The 18,675-nt window shown below is 46.3% G+C and overlaps 1 protein-coding gene across 7 annotated transcripts; it reads right to left on the bottom strand.

Annotated features, from left to right (window-relative positions):
- Nucleotides 1-2,691: 2,691 nt before the first annotated feature.
- si:dkey-89b17.4 (zinc finger protein 62 homolog) lies at nucleotides 2,692-17,923 on the bottom strand. 7 transcript variants are annotated; one of them, XM_063222111.1, is made up of 5 exons: nucleotides 17,823-17,923; nucleotides 13,190-13,291; nucleotides 10,450-12,768; nucleotides 8,754-9,881; nucleotides 2,692-7,274 (listed from the first exon to the last, which is right to left on the bottom strand). In XM_063222111.1, exons 3-5 carry the CDS (start codon nucleotides 12,657-12,659, stop codon nucleotides 6,317-6,319), a joined length of 4,296 nt encoding a protein of 1,431 aa, XP_063078181.1. In that variant the 5' UTR covers nucleotides 12,660-12,768; nucleotides 13,190-13,291; nucleotides 17,823-17,923; the 3' UTR covers nucleotides 2,692-6,316. The 7 variants fall into 7 exon arrangements, with proteins under 7 accessions (XP_063078181.1, XP_063078180.1, XP_063078179.1 ...); XM_063222110.1 differs by having other exon boundaries at nucleotides 17,817-17,921; XM_063222109.1 differs by lacking the exon at nucleotides 17,823-17,923 and adding an exon at nucleotides 17,476-17,783.
- Nucleotides 17,924-18,675: the final 752 nt, after the last annotated feature.

Here is an 18,675-nt window from a genome sequence, read left to right as displayed (position 1 = left end):
ACAACACAGACCAACCAACATTTTATCCTAATAAATAGCCTACCAGCACTTTTCTAACAGCGCTCAGTACACCAGTTACCACAGGAAGTCTTAACCACTGCAATTTAAACAGCAAATTGCAATTTTACTGTTCAGTGTCTCTATCAATATCAATGTCCCTCTTACAGTTGCTATCTCCAGCCTAATGTTTTGGTATCATCGAGGTCTAAAACAACACAAAGCTATTATGGGAAAAGGGCAGAGGAAATAAGCGTGAAAAGTGGGCACGCATGTGGTGGCTGATTCCTCCATCCTCCCTCAATACCTCCTGTGTTTCCTCCAATGAAGGCTGGCTGACACCAGACCCGGCTGCAGAACCAAGTCTTTGGATGGGCATTTGATGGAGGATGGGGGGGCACCTTGGCCCCGGGGGGTATGGAGGTCCTCGCCCAGAACATTTTGTATTTCTTAGATGCAATTTCCTGCATTTTAACCAAATTGTGGGCTCAGTCTCAGCTCTACGGAACAGTACGTTTCTAAATATGGGACAATGCCATTATTTCAAAGGATCACTGTTCACTTATTATTTCACAGCTTGGCTGGGGGGGCAATGCCCTCCAATGCCCCACCGTGGCGCCGGCCCTGGCTGACACCAAGGCAGGGGGCCATAGGAAACAACTAGGGATACTGAGGCACACAAGGCCTCAAGTAACGGAAGCTGACATGATATGCATATCTAGCACACCAAGACTGTTTGAGTACCAAGTAACACATGGCATGATGCACAAAAAAGCATTTTCATTTAACTGCTTGGTTCACTCCCAGTTACAGATAGGCCTGGTGGCCAAATCGTTGTCAGATCTATGTTCCCACAACCCATTGGTCCAACAACTTATTCCTGCTGCTCCAAGTTCCTAGATTTTTAAGAAACTACTCAAATATAGGCCCTATGTTCTACAACTCAATGTTCCCACATTTCCGAGTAAACTAAGAGAACATGAGTTTGGAACAGGCCAGGGCCTAACTTTTAATACATTCTTAGAAATGTGTGAACATGAAGAGGCAGGAATATGCTGTTAAATTAATGTTAAAAATCTTCGCGAGGTGGGACCAAAGGGCTGTGGGAACATAGACACGCTTCTTGCCAAATCAAGTGCACCCCTGAAAATCAGTCAAAAGTATTAAGTCCTCTTCCAGGAGTGCCTTCTGTTCAGATCAGGATGAGGGTGTCATTTCACATTGATGTTCTGAGGCCATGCAGCACACGTTTGTAAAATGGTTATGTCCTGGACAGGAAATTGTCACCTCACGTTTTCAAAACCACATATACTGTGAGACGCCATCTGTTTGACTTACCAGGAAGTGCATCTGTGCCATCTGACCACCTATGAAATAGACAGACTACTCTGGCTGACTTTTAATCAGCTTCACACCTTGACTCACTTTCCAAACGAGTAGTGCAAGAACCTGACCTGACTCAACAGTGAGTCGGGTAAAGTTGATGTTGAGTTAGCGCTAAATCATCTAGTAGAATAGCCTGGTGTGATATCCTTAATTAAAATGACATGACATATAAGCTATTTATTCGTGTAGGTTAATTACACCAGGTTTATCACCAATCAATGTTCTAATACTCCCTTCATAAGTTTACCCCCCCAATACACCAGTAGATGAAATGTCAGCCCCTCTAACATGGGCTGTACCACACTCCCCCCCCCCCCCCCCCCTATGTACCACCTTTCACAAGTCAATGTAGTCTCTGCATTATTAAATCCATGAAAATACAGCAGGAAATATTTAAGATAGCCGTGTATAGCATGAATTGGGCCATTTCACAGAGTGGACTTAAAATGTGGTTCTTAACCAGTAAGGATATTGTTTGGCTTTTTTTATTATTTCGGTATACTTTCGTCATTTCATTTATTCAATGACGTATTTCGATTCGCAGTACTTTTCCTTCCATCCTGCTGCGCCCCCCCCTAGTACCCTCTCGTGGCCCCACAGGGCCCCAGTTTGAAAACCAATGATTTTAGGCTACATCTCAGCATCTCTGACAGGGAACTCTAATTTGCCTTTGCACATTTAAGGGTGTAAATGTGCCCACTGCTTCAAGTGATGCTTCACGCTACCTTGTCTGATTCAGAACAAATAGCCCTCTTTAAAAGGTGCACTGTGTAAGATTTTTAGTTGTTTATTTCCAGAATTCATGCTGCCCCATTCACAAATGTCTCATTGTTCATGAATTTTTACCACCACCATCAAATTCTAAGCAAATGTTATGACTGAGAAAATGAAAAGGGGGATCTTCTCCATGGTCTGCAATTTGGAATTTGCAGAAATTAAAATTTTTAGCTGGAAAGCGTCATTTTACTTTGATCATACTAGTAAATGTTATTTCATTATTTAGTAAATATTGAAGAAAAGATCTAATTTGGCAATAGACAGTCCAATTTTAGTGAGCAGCATAGTTGCAATACCTACTCTGGCCACATCCTACACAGTGCATCTTTAATGGATATTTCCAGAGTTTGCAAGGTGTATGCAAACAGTGCTGTAAGTTCAAAACAAAAGTGACTGATGTCAGAAGCACATGTTCGCCAATAAAAAGCCCCAGTACTATAGAGGCTAAAACTAAAAACGGCCAGTACTCAGCATTGGTGCCTACAGGCCCACTTAAAGCACTGTATGCAAAGACATGGAATACTTCAAATAAAAACACACACACAACTATTTTCTACAAACTAGTCCTGGTTTAGTATTCACCAACCATTCTGGATACATCTTGACATTTTTCACTCACCATTTCCATAAATGACTTCAACATCCCCTTGCAGAACACCCAATTCTACTAAGATGCTGCATACCGAAAAAAAAACATCAACATTATCTACAGTTGTGAAAAATAACCAAAGTGTGACATTGCCATTAACCATTAGCGATGCTTGTTACTTTTATCCAATGAGCTTTATGAACACTTTACCAGAACAATAAAAAATTACCAATTTAAACAGATTTATCCCGTAGAATATGGTAACCGCCTACCTTGTTTTCGCTCTGGGCCTTTATTACTTTGGAAGGCAGGTGGGTTCTTAAATAGAGATGAGCGTACCAAATATTGATCTGACATCATCAGGGTCAAAACACCAAGCCAGTACAATACAAGCCTAACAGATAGATAGAGCAAAGGGCTCCATCAGAGGAACCTTCATGACAACTTTGGCATAGGAATTAACAGATTTGGTGGTTGACCTGAAATTATCAGCCAAAAGTTGACGGGTGGTGAGTGGGTGACAAACTTCTCAGCAACGACACTTGAACTGGCCAAGACTTTTTTTTTAGCTATTTATTTTCATTACTTGAGAGCATTAAGGTTATAATCCAAACAGGTTCTGTTAGGAAATGAATTATCAAAATGTAGTTTAAAAAAAGTGTATAGTCAGCATTACATATATATATGCATGAAGGAGGAAAAAAAAAGTTAAAACTTAAAAATACATATTTATATTCGTTCAAAGTCCCAATCCATTTTCGAAACTAGCCATTTTTGCAACTTGGAAGCGTTTGTACGTTCTTTTTTCTCTTTTTTGAACCATCCAAATGGGAACAAATTTTGAAGGTTTGAGTACATAAATATACAATCTTCCTGTGCTCTACTCGTGTTCACAAAACTCCTCTGAACATCACTGCCACTCAAAATAGAATTGACTTCCTAGCACCAGTGCTCCCAGGTCCAAAAGCTCTTCACGTGAAGCTTCAAATAGTCAAACGCAATTAAATAAAAGAAATACTAATAAATACAAGGGATACGGTAAAAGGTGTAACAAAACAGAAAAAAAAACCTAGAATATGGTCGACTGAATGATTCTTTTTTTCTTTATCAATAGTTCACAAAGTCATCCCTTAAAAGTGTGAGCTTATAGCGTGGAACAGAGAGTCCAATTCTGACAAGGGGGATTGGGGGCTGGTGTATTTTTTTTAACAGGGAGGGTAGGGAACTGGGGCATATTAGAGGGGGATAGAACCGCCACGACATCACGTGTGAGAAAGGCAAGAAAACATTACAGTGATCCGTTTAATACTCATCGTACTGCAATCAAAAAACACACATTATAACGCTCCCCTGATTTATTGTACAAGGGACAGACAACATTTTTTTTTCGTCTTCTTCTTCTTCTTCTTTAAAAGCATAACAAAGAGTTTAGAGGATGGAGGCCACAGTCACTGTAACGAGTGTTCATAAGGAGTCCGGCATCTCCGACTCCGTGTCATGTGTATACGAAGTATGCAAGTCACAGGAAGCGAGCTAAGATGAAGAAAGCAGGGGGGAGGGTTGAGGGTCGGGGCAAGATCTGGTACGACACATCTCCTAACAAGGGAGGGGGAGAGGGGGATCTAAAACTAGCGTTTTTTTCTCTTTTCAGTTCAAAGTGTTAATATAAATAAAACGCGTACTACAGTGATCCTTTTTTTTATATAAAAGTCTTCCTGCAAATAATACAGTGAGAAGTACGATACAATACAAGGTAAAACCAAATGCTGGCACAGGCCTATCAATATACATTTTCTTTTTTTTTCCTTTGTAGTTTTTCCTATTTTTTTGTAGCACAACCTATCCTTTCTATACACTAACTAGTTTTGGCGCAGGTTTTAGAAGTATGGGTTCAGAGCAACAAATGTAAATAAAAGGAAGGTACACGTCGAACCCAATAAGCGCAATGCTGTCATCTGCAGAATTATAAGGTTTGAAGCTCATCTTCGTGCTGCAAAAAACACACAAGTTAGAAAAAATTAGAACATCAAAGGGATTACAAAAAAGAAAAAAAAAGAAACTAAACAAAAAAGAACAACCCTTAAAAGGAAAAAAAAACCAACCCCCACCCTCAGTACAGTTCTACACAAACATAATACGATAACCTCTGTCCACAACTGTTTTTTTTTTAAGAAAGAACACTATACAATGTCAAATAACATTACTAGTGCCTACATGTTTTTTTCTCCTTTTTTCATCGTTTTGGAAGTTGTTAGTCATTACCATGATTTCTTTCGTAATATAGATATTTATATATTTATATATGTACGCAGAGGAAACGCAGTATGCACAAGGCTTTTTGTCAAGGTAAAATTGGACAGTGTGGGATGAAATGTGATGACAAGAAACGTTTTACAAACGGAAATATTTTGTACACCTGATCAGATTGGGAGGTGATTTTTCGTTTTTAACTCCATGGTAATATTCATTGATTGAGACTTGGAGATGCTAACAGTGAAGTCACTTCCACCTCTTCCTCCTCCACCATCACACAAACAAAATAAAAAGGCATCGGCATTTACGTTTGGGGGTTTGTCCCCCTTTTTGCTGACAGTTATAAGTCAGGCTCTCAAGACCAGCTTCACGCCAGTGTCGCGTCACAAAACCGACAAGTCCTTTCTCCTTTATCCCGCGTTTTTGTTTTTAACCGTGTGCAGCTTTAAAAACCCAGTTCATATTAAGGGCCCCCAAATGTAGGTCTAAAGCTTGCCCTACAGAAAAAGCAAACAAAGAGCCGACCGTGGGGCATTTTTATCCAAAGTGGGGGCCTCTTACGAGGCGGCCGCCCCTCAGGCAAAGGGAATGCAGAGGTAAAGTCGGTCAGTCGCCACCATAAGGGATGAGGTTTTTTAGATGTGTGCGTGTGTGCCTCGGCACATGCAGGTCCAACCTGAGTTTATTTAAGCCACCGGAGTCCTAAAGGGTATTCGTAATCCCCTTTTTTTGCCCTCTCCAAAACACACACGTGCACACAAGCGCGCAACCACCCCCAACCCTCTCTGTTTTCTGTTTGGACAGTCCATGGTTGCCTCTCCTGGGTGTTGTGTATGAACATGTGTGTGTGGGTATAATTGGTGCACGCTGTGTTTTACACAGAATGCTGTGCTCTACCGTGAGAGTCCTACAGTGAGACTGGGAAGGCTTTAGCTGCTACTTGAGATGTGTGGTGGTGGATGAGGAGAGTGGAAAGAGGAGGTGGGGGGAGGGGAGGGGGTCAAAGGGACTTTTGGCACCTCCCAAAAAAAGACAAAAAAATGGTCAAATAATAACTAAATAGAACAAAATGAAGGGCGGGCAAGAGTAACTGAAAAACACAACTGATATCCACCCACAGAGAAAAAGAAAAGAACGGACATCCACACAACGCTCCATTCTCCCCCATCTCTCCCTGCAACCATTAAAAAATTAAAAAACTCGCTTTCACACACTCACACAGCCATCCACCACAGACACATGTTGCATGTGAGTGAGTGAGTGCTCTGTGTGCGTGCGTTTGTGTGTATTTATAGAAATATCTGTGTGTTTGGGCTATATGAAGGGGCCTGAGGGCATACCCAGGTAGTTGGCGGCGCCCATGCTGCTGAGACTGGTGGTGTTGGTGTTGGAGGTGGGCGCCGGGCTGCTCCAGTGCACCTTCTGGTGGTGGCGCAGGTTGGACTTGCTGGAGAAGCGCTTGTCGCACTGCTGGCAGGAGAAGGGCTTCTCCTTGGTGTGGATGCGCCGATGGCAGATGAGCTGCGTGGAGACGCGGAAGGACTTGCCGCAGTCCGGGCACTGGTAGCGCTTGGGCTCCGTGTGAATGCGCCGGTGGTTCTTGAGCGCCATGAGGTTGGAAAACTCCTTCTGGCAGGAGTTGCAGAAGTAGGTGCCCGTCTTGTGGCTGTTCTTGTGGTTGAGCAGCGAGCTGGCGTGCCGGTAGGCGCGCCCGCACTGGTTGCAGACGTGCGCCTTGCCGCGCATGGACGCCTCCCCGTCACGGCCGCTGCCTCCGGAGCCGTGCAGGGAAGGCGTGAGCTTGGGCAGCCCGTTTGGGTCCAGGCCCTGGGCTTGCATGAGCGTCAGGTCAAGCCCAGAGCCCCAACCCAGGTCCCCGCTGCCCCCTCCGCTCCCACTACCTCCGTGGGAGGACGAGTGGTGGGAGTGGTGCTGGGGCTTGGGGCGCGCGATGCCGTGCTGCATCTCCTGGTGCAGTCGGAAGCTGGCCTGGCTGGTGAAGCTGCGCTGGCACAGCGTGCACACCAGCTCGCGCTGTTTCAGGTGCACCTTGCGGTGGTTCTGCAGCTGCGAGGACACGCGGAAGGCCTTGCCACACTCGGGGCAGCGGTGGCGCCGCGTCTCCGAGTGGATGCGGCGGTGGTTCTTGAGGGCGAGCAGGTTGGAGTAGGTCTTGAGGCACACGGCGCAGTGGTAGATGCCGACGGTGTGGGTGTTCTTGTGGTTGAGGAGGGAGCTGGCGTGACGGTAGGAGCGGCCGCACTGATCACATCTGTGGATATCCATAATGGGGGTGGGGCACAGTGGAAGGAGGAGAAGGGAAGCGAAAAGGGGGGGGAATGAGGGAAGGGGGGGGAGGGAAATGAGAGGGAGGAAAGGGGGGAGAGAAGGGGAGAGAAGAGAAGAGAGAGAGGCCATTAACTAGACGTTCGTGATGGTCTTCACTACCCTTTCAACTGAATTGTCTGAGTGCGTTAGTAAAACCTCCTTTTATCTACATAGGTTCTTCTCAGGTTAGTCATCCTCAAGTCGTACTAAAAAGTTTTTTTTTTAGTGAACCTAGCGGTGTGTCAGCAATAAGAGTTATGAGGGTATCGTTTCAGATATGCACAAGTACAGGTATATGATCTTGAATCCAGCTGCCCAAAACTCCAACAGTCCTAAACATGGACATAAGGGAGATTCTCTAAATTGTTAAAAATAGAAAACATTAAAAGTCAATTTGTTTAAGTGTCCACAAAGCGGGGACAAAATAGCCCAATAACCTGCTGCAGCAGCTGCAGGGGCTTGACTGATAATCTTATGGCTGTAGTTAGATCAGCGGCTGGCCATTAACCATCCTAGACAGCAGGTGGCGACACTGATTCACTTCTGGCTAATCGTAATGGCGCTCTATGCAGTCTGTCCTTATATGGGCATGGCACTACACTGCCTTCATAGGTAGGTGCGCGAGGCTTGGTCTATGCTCTCGTTCTCAACCTGAGGGAGCTACAAAATGGAATTCACTGATAACAGTCAAGATGAATATTGATTGCTTATTTCATGCTACAACAAATTTCTATATATTCTACTATCAGAAATAATCAGTGTATTTTTTTCCTTCAAATTAACCATTTTGATTCTTTTTTTGGGCCCAATGCCAGAATTCAAACATAATAATAGGTGGTAAATGACTGAGTTTGGCACTATGACAACACCTGTGCTAAGGACTTTCACACACAATGTTAACCCTCGACTCAAATCAGCATTTTTGCTACCACTACCCAAGACTACCAACAGCTCTGCATATGCTTAAAATTAAAAAAAGATAACAATGGCCTACAACACAAAAAATAGCACACTACAAACATATTCAAATTTGGTATCAACAAACATCATGAATTGAGGAGTGACAATGGGGCTGGGGAGGGATTGATTACTTTGGGAGTTGAAAAAGGTGTGTAAAAGTGTAAAAAACACAATTTGACTATGCAAAACATTTCAATTTTTTTAAAAACCTTTTGTTGCTTTGTCTTTGTTTTGTTACGATAACCTAGTATTCTAATGCATATTGCTAACTGAAAGCAAAGGGGGGATGACTTATCTGTTCTCCACTAATAAACTGTCCAAACTTCAGAAAAATCCGAATTCCGGCACGCGTATGGTCCCGAGGAAGCCGGATTGGAGATCATATACCTGTAATAAGACATGTAGAGACCTGTGATCTTTTCTATTCAACATCAAGAATCACGAACAACAGACGAAAACTCACGTGAACCGGCACTCTTCTCCCTCGTTTGACGCGGCCTTCCTCCTGCCCTCCTTGCCTACCTGGTTGTCCCCGCAGCGGTGCCTGGCCAGGCCCGACCTCCCCTGGAAGCTCTTCCCGCAGCTGGGGCAGCCGAAACGGGTGTGGCCCTCCTCGTGGACCCTCTGGTGGTTGCGGAGGAAGCGGGCCAGGCGGAAGGCTTTGCCGCAGGTGTTGCAGATGTGGCGCTTCTTCTGGGTGTGGATGCGCATGTGGTTGCGCAGGGCCATGTAGTTGGTGTAGGGCTTGTCGCAGAAGGTGCAGCTGAAGTCGCCCGTCTTGTGGGTGTTCTTGTGGTTCAGCAGGCTGCTGGCGTGCTTGTAGCTGCAGCCGCACAGGTCGCAGGCGAACGGGCGCGCGTCCGGATCATCGCCTTCGCCGCTCATGTTCATGGCGGAGGAGGACGGCATCTGGCAGTCGTGGGAGGCCAGCTCGGTGGCGGTGCTGAAGCCTTCTCCGCAGCCGTCGCACTCGTAGTCAGCGATGCCACTGGGGCCCGGCAGGTCTTTGCACAGCTGGTTGGTGGTGTGGGTCTCCAGCTGGCGTTGGGTGCGGAAGCCGCGGCCGCAGTCGGGGCAGGTGAACTTCTTCATGGCGAAATGCATGCGCAGGTGGTTCTTCATGGCCAGGCGGTTGGGGTAGGTGGAGTTGCAGACGTTGCAGTGGTACTCGCCCGTCTTGTGCAGGTTCTTGTGGTTGGCCAGGCTGCCGGCGTGGCGGTACGTGCGGCCGCACTGGTCACAGGCAAAGGGCCGGCGGCCCTCGGGATCGTCGGGGTTGATGGGGCGAGAGGTGCCCGGGCCGCCCTCGTAGGGCTTCTTGAAGCCCTGGTGTCCGCCACCTCCGTGGTGCATGTGGCTGCCGTGCCCGCTGTGCCCGCCATGGCCCCCACCGCCGCCGTGGTGGTACTTGCCAGGGTTCTGCTGGTACTTGCCCTGGTTGCCCATGTTGCCCATCTGGGAGCCCTGCCCTCCCTCGTAGCGTCCGCCGTTGGGATTCATGCCTTTGGCGCGTTGTTCTTCGTGGAATCTCAGGTGGTTCACCAGCTGCTTCTGTATCTTGAAAGCCTTGCCGCACTCCTCGCACTTGTGCCTGCAACAGAGTCAAACACAGGCGCAGCTTGGAATTAGATAAAATTGTAGGGTCCACCACAACACAGAAAAAAACACGACACATTCATATATAATGATATCACTTCAAAGTTAAAAGTTTAAAAAGGCATTAGGCGCAGAAGCTGTGTACTACCAAAGGGGGGAAACAGATTCAACGCCATGTTTATACAAATCACCAACAAGATACAGATGTTAGAGGAGGGGGAACTCAACAACCATTCATGAGCGGTTTTTTTTCCTTTGCATAGTCACATAAACAAAAACATCCGTTGCCCTCTCCAGAATTTCAGCAACAGTCAAACAGTTTTTAGTGGCTGTTTCACGTCCATTCCTACAAAGATTAGAAGCTCTACATGAAGACTTAATGTAAACCAAAGGTGAGCAATATGAACAACTTAATGAAAAAAACAAAAACAAGAAAAAAACAAAGAACACGTACACACACATACACACTTAACACAAAGAACCCCAAAAGAAAAAAAAAGAAAAAAAAGAAAGAAAAAAAGCAAAGCCAAAAAAAAAATGAAACACATGCAAAGATGGCTAACCTTTTAAGGTCAAAGTGGGTCCTCTGATGGTTCTTGAGGGCCAGCAGGTTGTAGTAGCGTTTCTGGCACACCAGACATCGGAAGACGCCAGTCTTATGCGACTTCTTATGGTTAAGCAGAGAGCAGGGGTGCCGGTAGCATCTGCCGCACTGGTCGCACCTGTGGGGTTTTTCTCCATCGCCAATCGACCGGAGCCCACTGCTGGTGCTCGCACCCCCTGACATGCCCTTTGACCCATTCATGCCCTTCCCCCCGCCTCTAGCCGGCTTGCCCGGACACAGGTGAGTGACTAGGTGGTGGCGGTCGGCAAACAGATTGCCGCAGTCTATGCAGATGTTGCGGCCGTCCATCTTGCCGTTGCTGGAGGAGCCCGAGCCGCTCATGCCGGAGGAGCCCTCTCGCGGGGTGATGCCGTGCACCAGCTGCTGGTGATTGACCAGGTCTTGCTTGCGGTTGAAGCTCTGGCCACAGGTGCTGCAGATCATCAGGCCCCCGCTCTCGCCGCTCTCCCGCTGCCGGCGCCACTCCTGCTCGCTGGTGGGGGACAGGTTGGAGGGCCCGGCTCCCTGCCCGGCACCCGGCACGTTCCCGTGGCTGCGGAGATGGCTGCGGAGCGCCCGTAGGCTGGCGTAGTGGTTGCCGCATACCGAGCACTGGTACACCTCGCCGTCGTCTTCGTCGTCACCGCCCTTGTTGTCCATGCGCTTGCCTCCGCCGCCACCTCCACTGCCTCCGTGTCCTCCTCCATGGGACTGGCTGCCTCCTCCTCGGCCTCCGCTGCTTCCTCCTCCTCCGCTGTACTGCATCTGGTCTTGGCCTCCGCGCTGGCCGCCACAGTCTTTCATGCTGCCGCTGGGCATGGAGCCGCCCTGGCCGTGGTAGCCCATGTAGCCGTTGGACATGCCGCTTCCCCGCCGCTGCGGGCACATGTGGGACTTGATGCCCGAGATGTCAGAGTACATTTCGCCGCAGTCGGCGCACATGTGCCGGTCGGCCTGCCGGTTGCCGCTGCCGGAGAGGGAGGCGCCGTCGAAGCGGTCGTGGAACTCCAGCGAGTCCAGGCCGCTGCTGTGGCCGCCGTCCGACACGAAGTGGGCCGCGTCGCCCAGGTTGCCTGGCAGGGAGATGGGCGTGGTAGCCCCGCTGCCCTGGTCGTGGGACTGGACGAAGCCCTGCTGGGAGTCCAGGGTGAGGGGCTCGGGAGACAGCCAGTCGCCCTCGCTGTTCATGCCGGAACCGGAGCCGGGCCGGCCCTTGTGGCTGCGCAGGTGGCTGTGCAGGGCGGCCAGGTGTGGGTACTGCTTGCAGCAGATGGTGCACTGGTAGTGGCCGGTCTGGTGGCAGCGCTTGTGGTTCACCAGGCTGCCGGCGTGGCGGTAGCTCTTGCCGCACTCGTTGCACTTGAAGCGTCGGTCACCGTCGTCGGCTGAGGACGACTGCTGCTGGCTGCTGCTGCCGCCGCCGCCACGGGACTCACCTGCACCAGGGGAGGACACAGAGGGCTGGGAGTTAGATCCCAGGCTGTCAGTGTTGAGAATGGACGGGCCGTCCTGGGTATGGGGCGGGGGGTGTGGGTCATGGGTCAGGTAGTGCACCTTGAGGCTCTCTAAGTCTGGGTGGCCTGCGCCACAGTAGGCGCACGTGTATATGGGGTTGTTTACTGGGGGGCCTAGCATCTGGTCGTAGCGCTTGTCGGGCAGTGGGGGCAGGGGCAGGGGGTCGCCCAGGGCGGGGGTGTATGGGTGCACCCCGGGGGACCGGACGGTGCTCAGGTTATGCGGCACAATGCCAGGGAAGCCCCGGGTCAGCCCCAGGGAGGAGGAGGCTGCGTTATGCAAGAGAATGTGCTCTTGAAAGTCAGTTTTGTTGGGCAGGGCTACCTGGCAGAGGTGGCAGAAGCAGGAGGCCATGTCGTCGTTGTGTCGGCTATCTGACTGGTCTAGAGAGCCGTCGCTCATCAAGCCCGGAGGCTTGAACTTGGAGTGGGTGCGCTCGTGCGCGCTGAGAGCAGCCAAGTTATTGAACTGCTTGTAACAAATGGTGCACTTGAATGCGCCCTCCTGATGAGATTTCTTGTGGTTCACCAAACTACCGTGGTGTCTGTAGGTGCGGTCACACTGGTCACACTTGAAGGGTCGGTCCCAGGCGTCTTCGGTTCCGTGCGGGGATTTCTGCTTGTCGTTCTGGCCGTCGTGGTCGTGGCCCATCATCCCACTGTTGCTCAGGTGACTCCGGAAGCCCGTGTCGGACAGGTCCTGGGCTAGTCCGTAGTCCCTCTCGTCTTCGATCGGGTCCTCGTTGTCCTCCTCGGCCTGGGCACTGGGGGACAAAGTGTGGATACGCAGGTGATTCTTCAGAGCCAGAGCGTTGGGAAGAGTACGGGTGCAGACAGGGCACTGGAAAGAGCCCACCTCGTGGGACTTCTTGTGGCTAGCCAGGCTATTGGCGTTCTTAAAGACGCGTCCACACTGTTCACAATCGAATCTACCGCTCTCCTCTTGCTGATAATGTGCTTTCATGTGTTCCAAGAGGCTGGGGGTACTGGGGCAAATCATGTCACACTCTTTACAAGGAAACCCCTTGGCGCGACTGATATCATGCATGGCCATGTTCAGTGAATTGAAATGGGAAGGGGGAGAAGTCCACATAAAACGCTCCTCGAAAACAAAGAACAAAAGGGGGGGCAACGAATGACTGCTCAGCTCTCAGCCTCAGCCTGTGGTGTCAGCCATTTTGTTACCTGAATTCACAGATATTCTCTCCTCTTGGCCATTCAATTCCAACCCCTCAAGCGCAGAATGTGTGTGAACGTCCAGGCCCTGTCTGGTCACTTGGAGCAGACCTGTGAAGACACACAAGAGAGAGAAAGAGAGAAAGACAGAGAGAGAGAGAGAGAAGGAGGGGGAGAGAGATACAGAGGTGGTTACTGTTTGGAAAAATATCCAGAAAAATGATATATGAAACTTAACATCAATCATGTTAATATTCCATTGCAAACAGCTTAACAGCATTTACAATTACATTTCAAGGCCAGAAGTTTTAACTGTATATGCCATAAACAAATGTACAAAAAACTTAAAACCTATTAAATAGGTTAATATTCTGAGATGAGAGTCATAATGATCCAAGTACAAATACAATTACCATAATTCCATGCAAATGTATGTATACTGATTTGAATATGCATATAGATAGCTGCACATAAACCAGGACATCATGTACAAAAAACCTGTTGATCACAGGGTTTTGAACAATCAGATATTGATATGCTAATTAGCCTACTTATTTATACACACGACAAATGCTCAGATTTCTCCCCAAACTGACAAGTAAAATGTGACACTGAAGCTCATTTTGTATATGCTTCTTCATTGTTTGGTGCATCAGCCACTCAACCTGTCTAGACCTGCTTGTCCAAATAGGGGCGGTCAGACAACCAAGGTTTGTTATTCCCGTCAACACACTTGTGCATGTTGTTCAATAAACTGGCTCTAAATGCCAACCAACTTTTAGTTACTCTCCTTTTTTTAACCATTTGGCCCTCAAACCTTCAAAAAGAAAAAGAAAAGGAAAAAGAAAAGAGGAAATGCATATGAAATAGCCTTTCATAGGAAAACAATGTTCATTTTCACCGAAAGTAGACTGATTTAGTTATGCATTAAAAAAAATCAATTAAGTAGGCTAATTACCAATCTGTGCAGATTCTATGTTTGAATGGATTATGAACAAAAAATATGATTAAAATTAGCCAGTTTGGTCTACTTTGCAATAAAAGTCTTAGAATCAAGCAAAATATAATAATTCAACAGGAATTCAAAGTATGAACCTACCTTAAGAAATTACAAGCTATGTCAAAATGATGGTAGAGGTCACTCACCTACATTCTGTCTGAATGGAATACCATTATGCAGTTTCCCCTTTGACCTTGTTGAACCCTATTTCTAGCCTGTTTCAAATCTACACAAATAAAATGTCAAAAAGGAAAAAAGTAACAAATGAAATTAATTTAAAAAATAATAATAATACAAAAAATTGAGGGTGGAGTAGGATGACTTCCCATTTCTATTACGTTCATCCAGAGCAAGTCAATTCAACCACAAAGACCACACATTGGTCAGTGATTCACGTCTGCTCAGATGATAAATGATTGACTTACTAAGCAGAACAATTGCCCCACTTATGTTGTGTGATTGAGCATTATTCCAGCCCAGTGACTCAAATTTCATGGCTCTGCACAAAAATGGCCATTATTCAAATTTAAGGGGAAATGTGCACGAAAATAATAAAATTAACAAATAAAAAATACAAAAAAATATAAAAACGAGCCACTGTTCGGGGCAGGTGCTAAAAGATTTAAAGTTTATAAGTCAGCAAGCATTTGTTTTCCTTTTCCTTTTTTTGATCACTGAAGCTCTTCGAGGCCTCCAGCAGCCTTCCACTCCTCACCCCTCCCCCTCCTTCCCTCGCACTGCGTATTCCCTTCTTATGGCGTGAGGTGTGGGTGACACCTCAGTCAGACTACCCTTTCATCCCACACGGGGGAGTCTTGCTGCACCAATGAGAGCGAGACGCCGTGCCCTCAGGGTAGGTACCCTAACCCACGGGCACCAATGCCGGGCCATCTGGATGCGTTAGCCTCACCGAGTCTGCCGAGAACTGTGTAGCGAAATGCCAGATGGGTCCAGCATCACACACACACACGCACGCACAGAGGAGAGGAAAAGGGGGGAAAAAACCCTGCATTTCCACTACGCTTGTCTGTCAGCTGTTGTTTACATTCACAGGCAAACATATTCATGGCTGGCGAGGCAGATCCTTTCCATGTTGAGAGCATTGTTTTACCTATTTATTTTGGCATGTTGAGGAGGGGCAGCAGTTGCTCTATGCTACCTCCAGATGTTAATATCTAGGATTGAGATTGTATAATTTCAATTGTAGTAATTTTAGCATTTTTTTATTTCCTTTAAACATTGGAAATGATGGAAATACATACAGAGTGTGGCATGAGTTTATATTGTTCATTATTATGAGAGTGTTTGAAGATTGAAAGTACATCTCTAAAGCATCAACTAAATTAGTATCTGTGAACAGATGTGTTCATATTGATTCTATCCTTTCAAAGTCAGAAATGTAAAATTGAACTATTTTGCAAATAAATTATTTATCCTACTCAAAATACTGCTGATATGCATGGATTTAACAGAATAATCAGGTTTTGTTCTCTTCTTCAAGTCAACACTGACTGTGAAATGTGATTGTTTAGGCCTACACATATTCTGCAGAAATACTTGCCAGTAAACCTCACTAGCTCCACTTTTGAACAAAAAAACCCACAACAAACAAAAAAACACCTCACCTAAGCGGTCCCAAACGGATTAACTTAGCCTTGCCATTGAATACATACTTTTTACTATAAATGCTCTATTGAACATTTTACTATATACGCGGACCATGTAGCCAACAACTTACTCAAACACTCCTACCGCCAAAAGCGCGTGTGAAGGGTTTGCGAGCTTGGCCGTTTATTTTTTAAGAGATGTTTACATAGTGCAGGGACTGTTGTGTGGGCTGCAAAGACCTGAAAACGCCAGATGTGCGACGATTTGAAAGTGAACTGGTAAAAACGCATACAATACCCCTATGGACTTTGTAGCGTTTGAAAACACGTTGTTGATAGTTGCATTTCTTTGCGAATAACTGTTTCCACTCATTTATTTGAGAAATGTTATTTCCCGCGAGGTGACACAATGTAACAGGATCTTCGGCGCGCTCATATGTAAATTCTCCGGTCGATAAAAAGTTCCATTCATTTCACGATCTCTGCATATTTCAAGTATCGGATTTGATATCTGCAAGTAATAACCGACATTTTGCGAGTTACCAGTCTCTAAATTCAATCATGAAATACAGCTACCTTCGACGAAATGTCTGTTTACCGAACGACCTAGCTAATGGCTAACAGCTAAGAAGCTGGCCAAACACCTCGACAATGAAAATGGAAGGCGCGTTCGCCAAACGGCGATTTTGGAATTTAAAGCCATCCGAAATTAAGGGTGCGCTCGTTTCCAATTTTGAAGCGACCTCAATTTGTATTGGCACCACATTTATCACAATATAGATTTATTCCGACAAATGAGGATCTATTTGCCGCCGTTCCCCGCGACATTCCGTGTTATTTTCCCCTAGACGACTCCCCAAATTAGGCAACGTCAAGGCCGGTGGACCGAGCAGCCGCCTCGCGTCGTTCGAAAATTTCCTACTAAAAGATGCAAGCATCTTCGAGATTGACTTGCAATCCAACGATGTAAACAAACAATACGCGGCAACAAATAGAACACCGACAGCTATTTATCATCAAAACAGCATATTTGTAATTCATTGATAGCCATTTAGCTGTGTAAACATAAACTAGCTCACATTAGCTGGTTGGCTAAAGGGCTAGCTAGGTCAAGTGTGAAAAGCAGTCAATCTGGTAGTATTAAATAACAGTTTAACATAAGTCCAGTTTGCACAACTTAATGCCGTTGATATAAAGCCGAAATTTTGAGAAGAAGGGCATTACCGGATAGCGCGCCTGAATTATCCAAGATGCGTTCACTAGCGTTAGCGGAGTAGCTAAACTTGCTCTGGGTTTTGTGTGTGAAGCTAACTAGCAGTGCTAACCAGTTAGCTACCCCCCACGATGCTAAACGAGAGGAAAACGGAAGTTGCTGCATTGAGAATAGCTAACCATGAATTTTGCAAGCACAAACAAAACGATGCCCTACTGATATTTCTGCAAATACAAGATGTTGAAGAGCGATATTTTGTTGATATAATTGCAATTGATTTTCTGCGCCTATAACAGCCTATGTTTATCAAAGGGATACGTTTAAAATATTGCTATATTTGCTCGGCGTTTAGCATTGTGGCTAACGGAGCTAGTAGGCTAGTTAGCACGGAATCAACACAAAGATCACGGCAAATAAGCGGTGAACGAATGATGAACATCATCTTGTTACAGACGTTTTAACTTCCTTAACTTACCCGTTCCGAGACGTTAATGATTGTGGTGACCGAAACCCTATCTGAGCGCGCGAAATTAACACGTTCATATACTAGCCATTTGGATTTTTTCCCCTAGATCAACCATCGACTTTGGTTCTTCTCGGGTCTTTTTTCTTCCCACCTATTCAACATACTTCCTGCTAGCCGAATGAAGATGAGGCTGCAGACGTACTTTAGCGCGTCACGCTGCGCAGGATGGGTCGGAGTCGGTAACGTTTCTAAACAATGTGTACGATTGATTATTATAAAATATTTGTTGGAAAATAATTCTCCCCTGTATATAAGAACATAAACTATCAAAATACACGAACTATACTCACACGAACCTTAGCCATCTTGGGAATGCATCTCCATCTCAATGCGCTGCACAAAAACGTCTCGCCGTGGTCACAGCCATTGCTTCGTGGACCTCGAGGAAATGACATTATGAGGTCACATCCTAGGCTGTTTAATGGCTCTGGTCAGCCTTTCAGTATTGTAATATGGTCTCTGCTTGAAAAGGACCGTTTCACAGCATAATATTGCCCGTACAAGAACAGTAGAATTGAATATACAATGTAAATGTGTGTTTTAGGAATGAATAGTAAGTTAATGCATTTTGTGGGGCGGATAATGGGGCAATCCCACCGTTGTGGTATTGCAGAACATTTTGTTTTAATTTTAAGGTTCACGGATACCAGCCTAAATGCTTACAAAAAAGAAGATATTTAACAGTTCGGTCATTGTGATCTGTTCGCTACCGAGTTGGATCTGTATGGCCACACCCATCAGGCGACAGCATTTCCCCCCAAAGGTTTGATTTTGAAAAGAACAAAAAACCGAAGGGGTGCAGTTGGTTTTATCCATCAAGCATTGTGGACGTGTTATCAAAATGTAAATGCAGTAGCCCAAGATGTAAAATGCACAGCCTAGGCCCTAACCCCCACCTCTATAACAGTTGTAGCTGTATGGCAAACAATAGGAATCATTGCTTATTTTCTCCAGACACAAATTAAATGATAGCCTTCTGTTGATCTCTGAATGAATTAGGCCTAATCCGAAGAAAACCAGACAGACACCTTTCTATGATAAAGTGAAATTGACATGTTGCTCAGTGCAAAACTCCCAAGGCTTTAGCTCTACAGGTTTTTTTTTTCAGCCAGACTCCAGATTGCAAACAACTTCAGCACATCACATCTT

This window comes from Engraulis encrasicolus, chromosome 2 (assembly GCF_034702125.1).
Source record: "Engraulis encrasicolus isolate BLACKSEA-1 chromosome 2, IST_EnEncr_1.0, whole genome shotgun sequence".
Lineage (NCBI taxonomy): Eukaryota > Metazoa > Chordata > Actinopteri > Clupeiformes > Engraulidae > Engraulis > Engraulis encrasicolus.
Note: the sequence above shows the minus strand (reverse complement) of the source record. Positions and strands in the feature narration are given on the sequence as shown.

Coding starts and splice junctions, on each gene's coding strand:
- si:dkey-89b17.4 (XM_063222097.1), bottom strand. CDS start 13,097: ATGTGGACTTCTCCCCCTTCCCATTTCAATTCACTGAACATGGCCATG. Junction 9,882..10,449: donor ACCCACTTTGACCTTAAAAG/GTTAGCCATCTT, acceptor ACTCTGTTGCAG/GCACAAGTGCGAGGAGTGCG. Junction 7,275..8,753: donor GGAGAAGAGTGCCGGTTCAC/GTGAGTTTTCGT, acceptor GGATATCCACAG/ATGTGATCAGTGCGGCCGCT.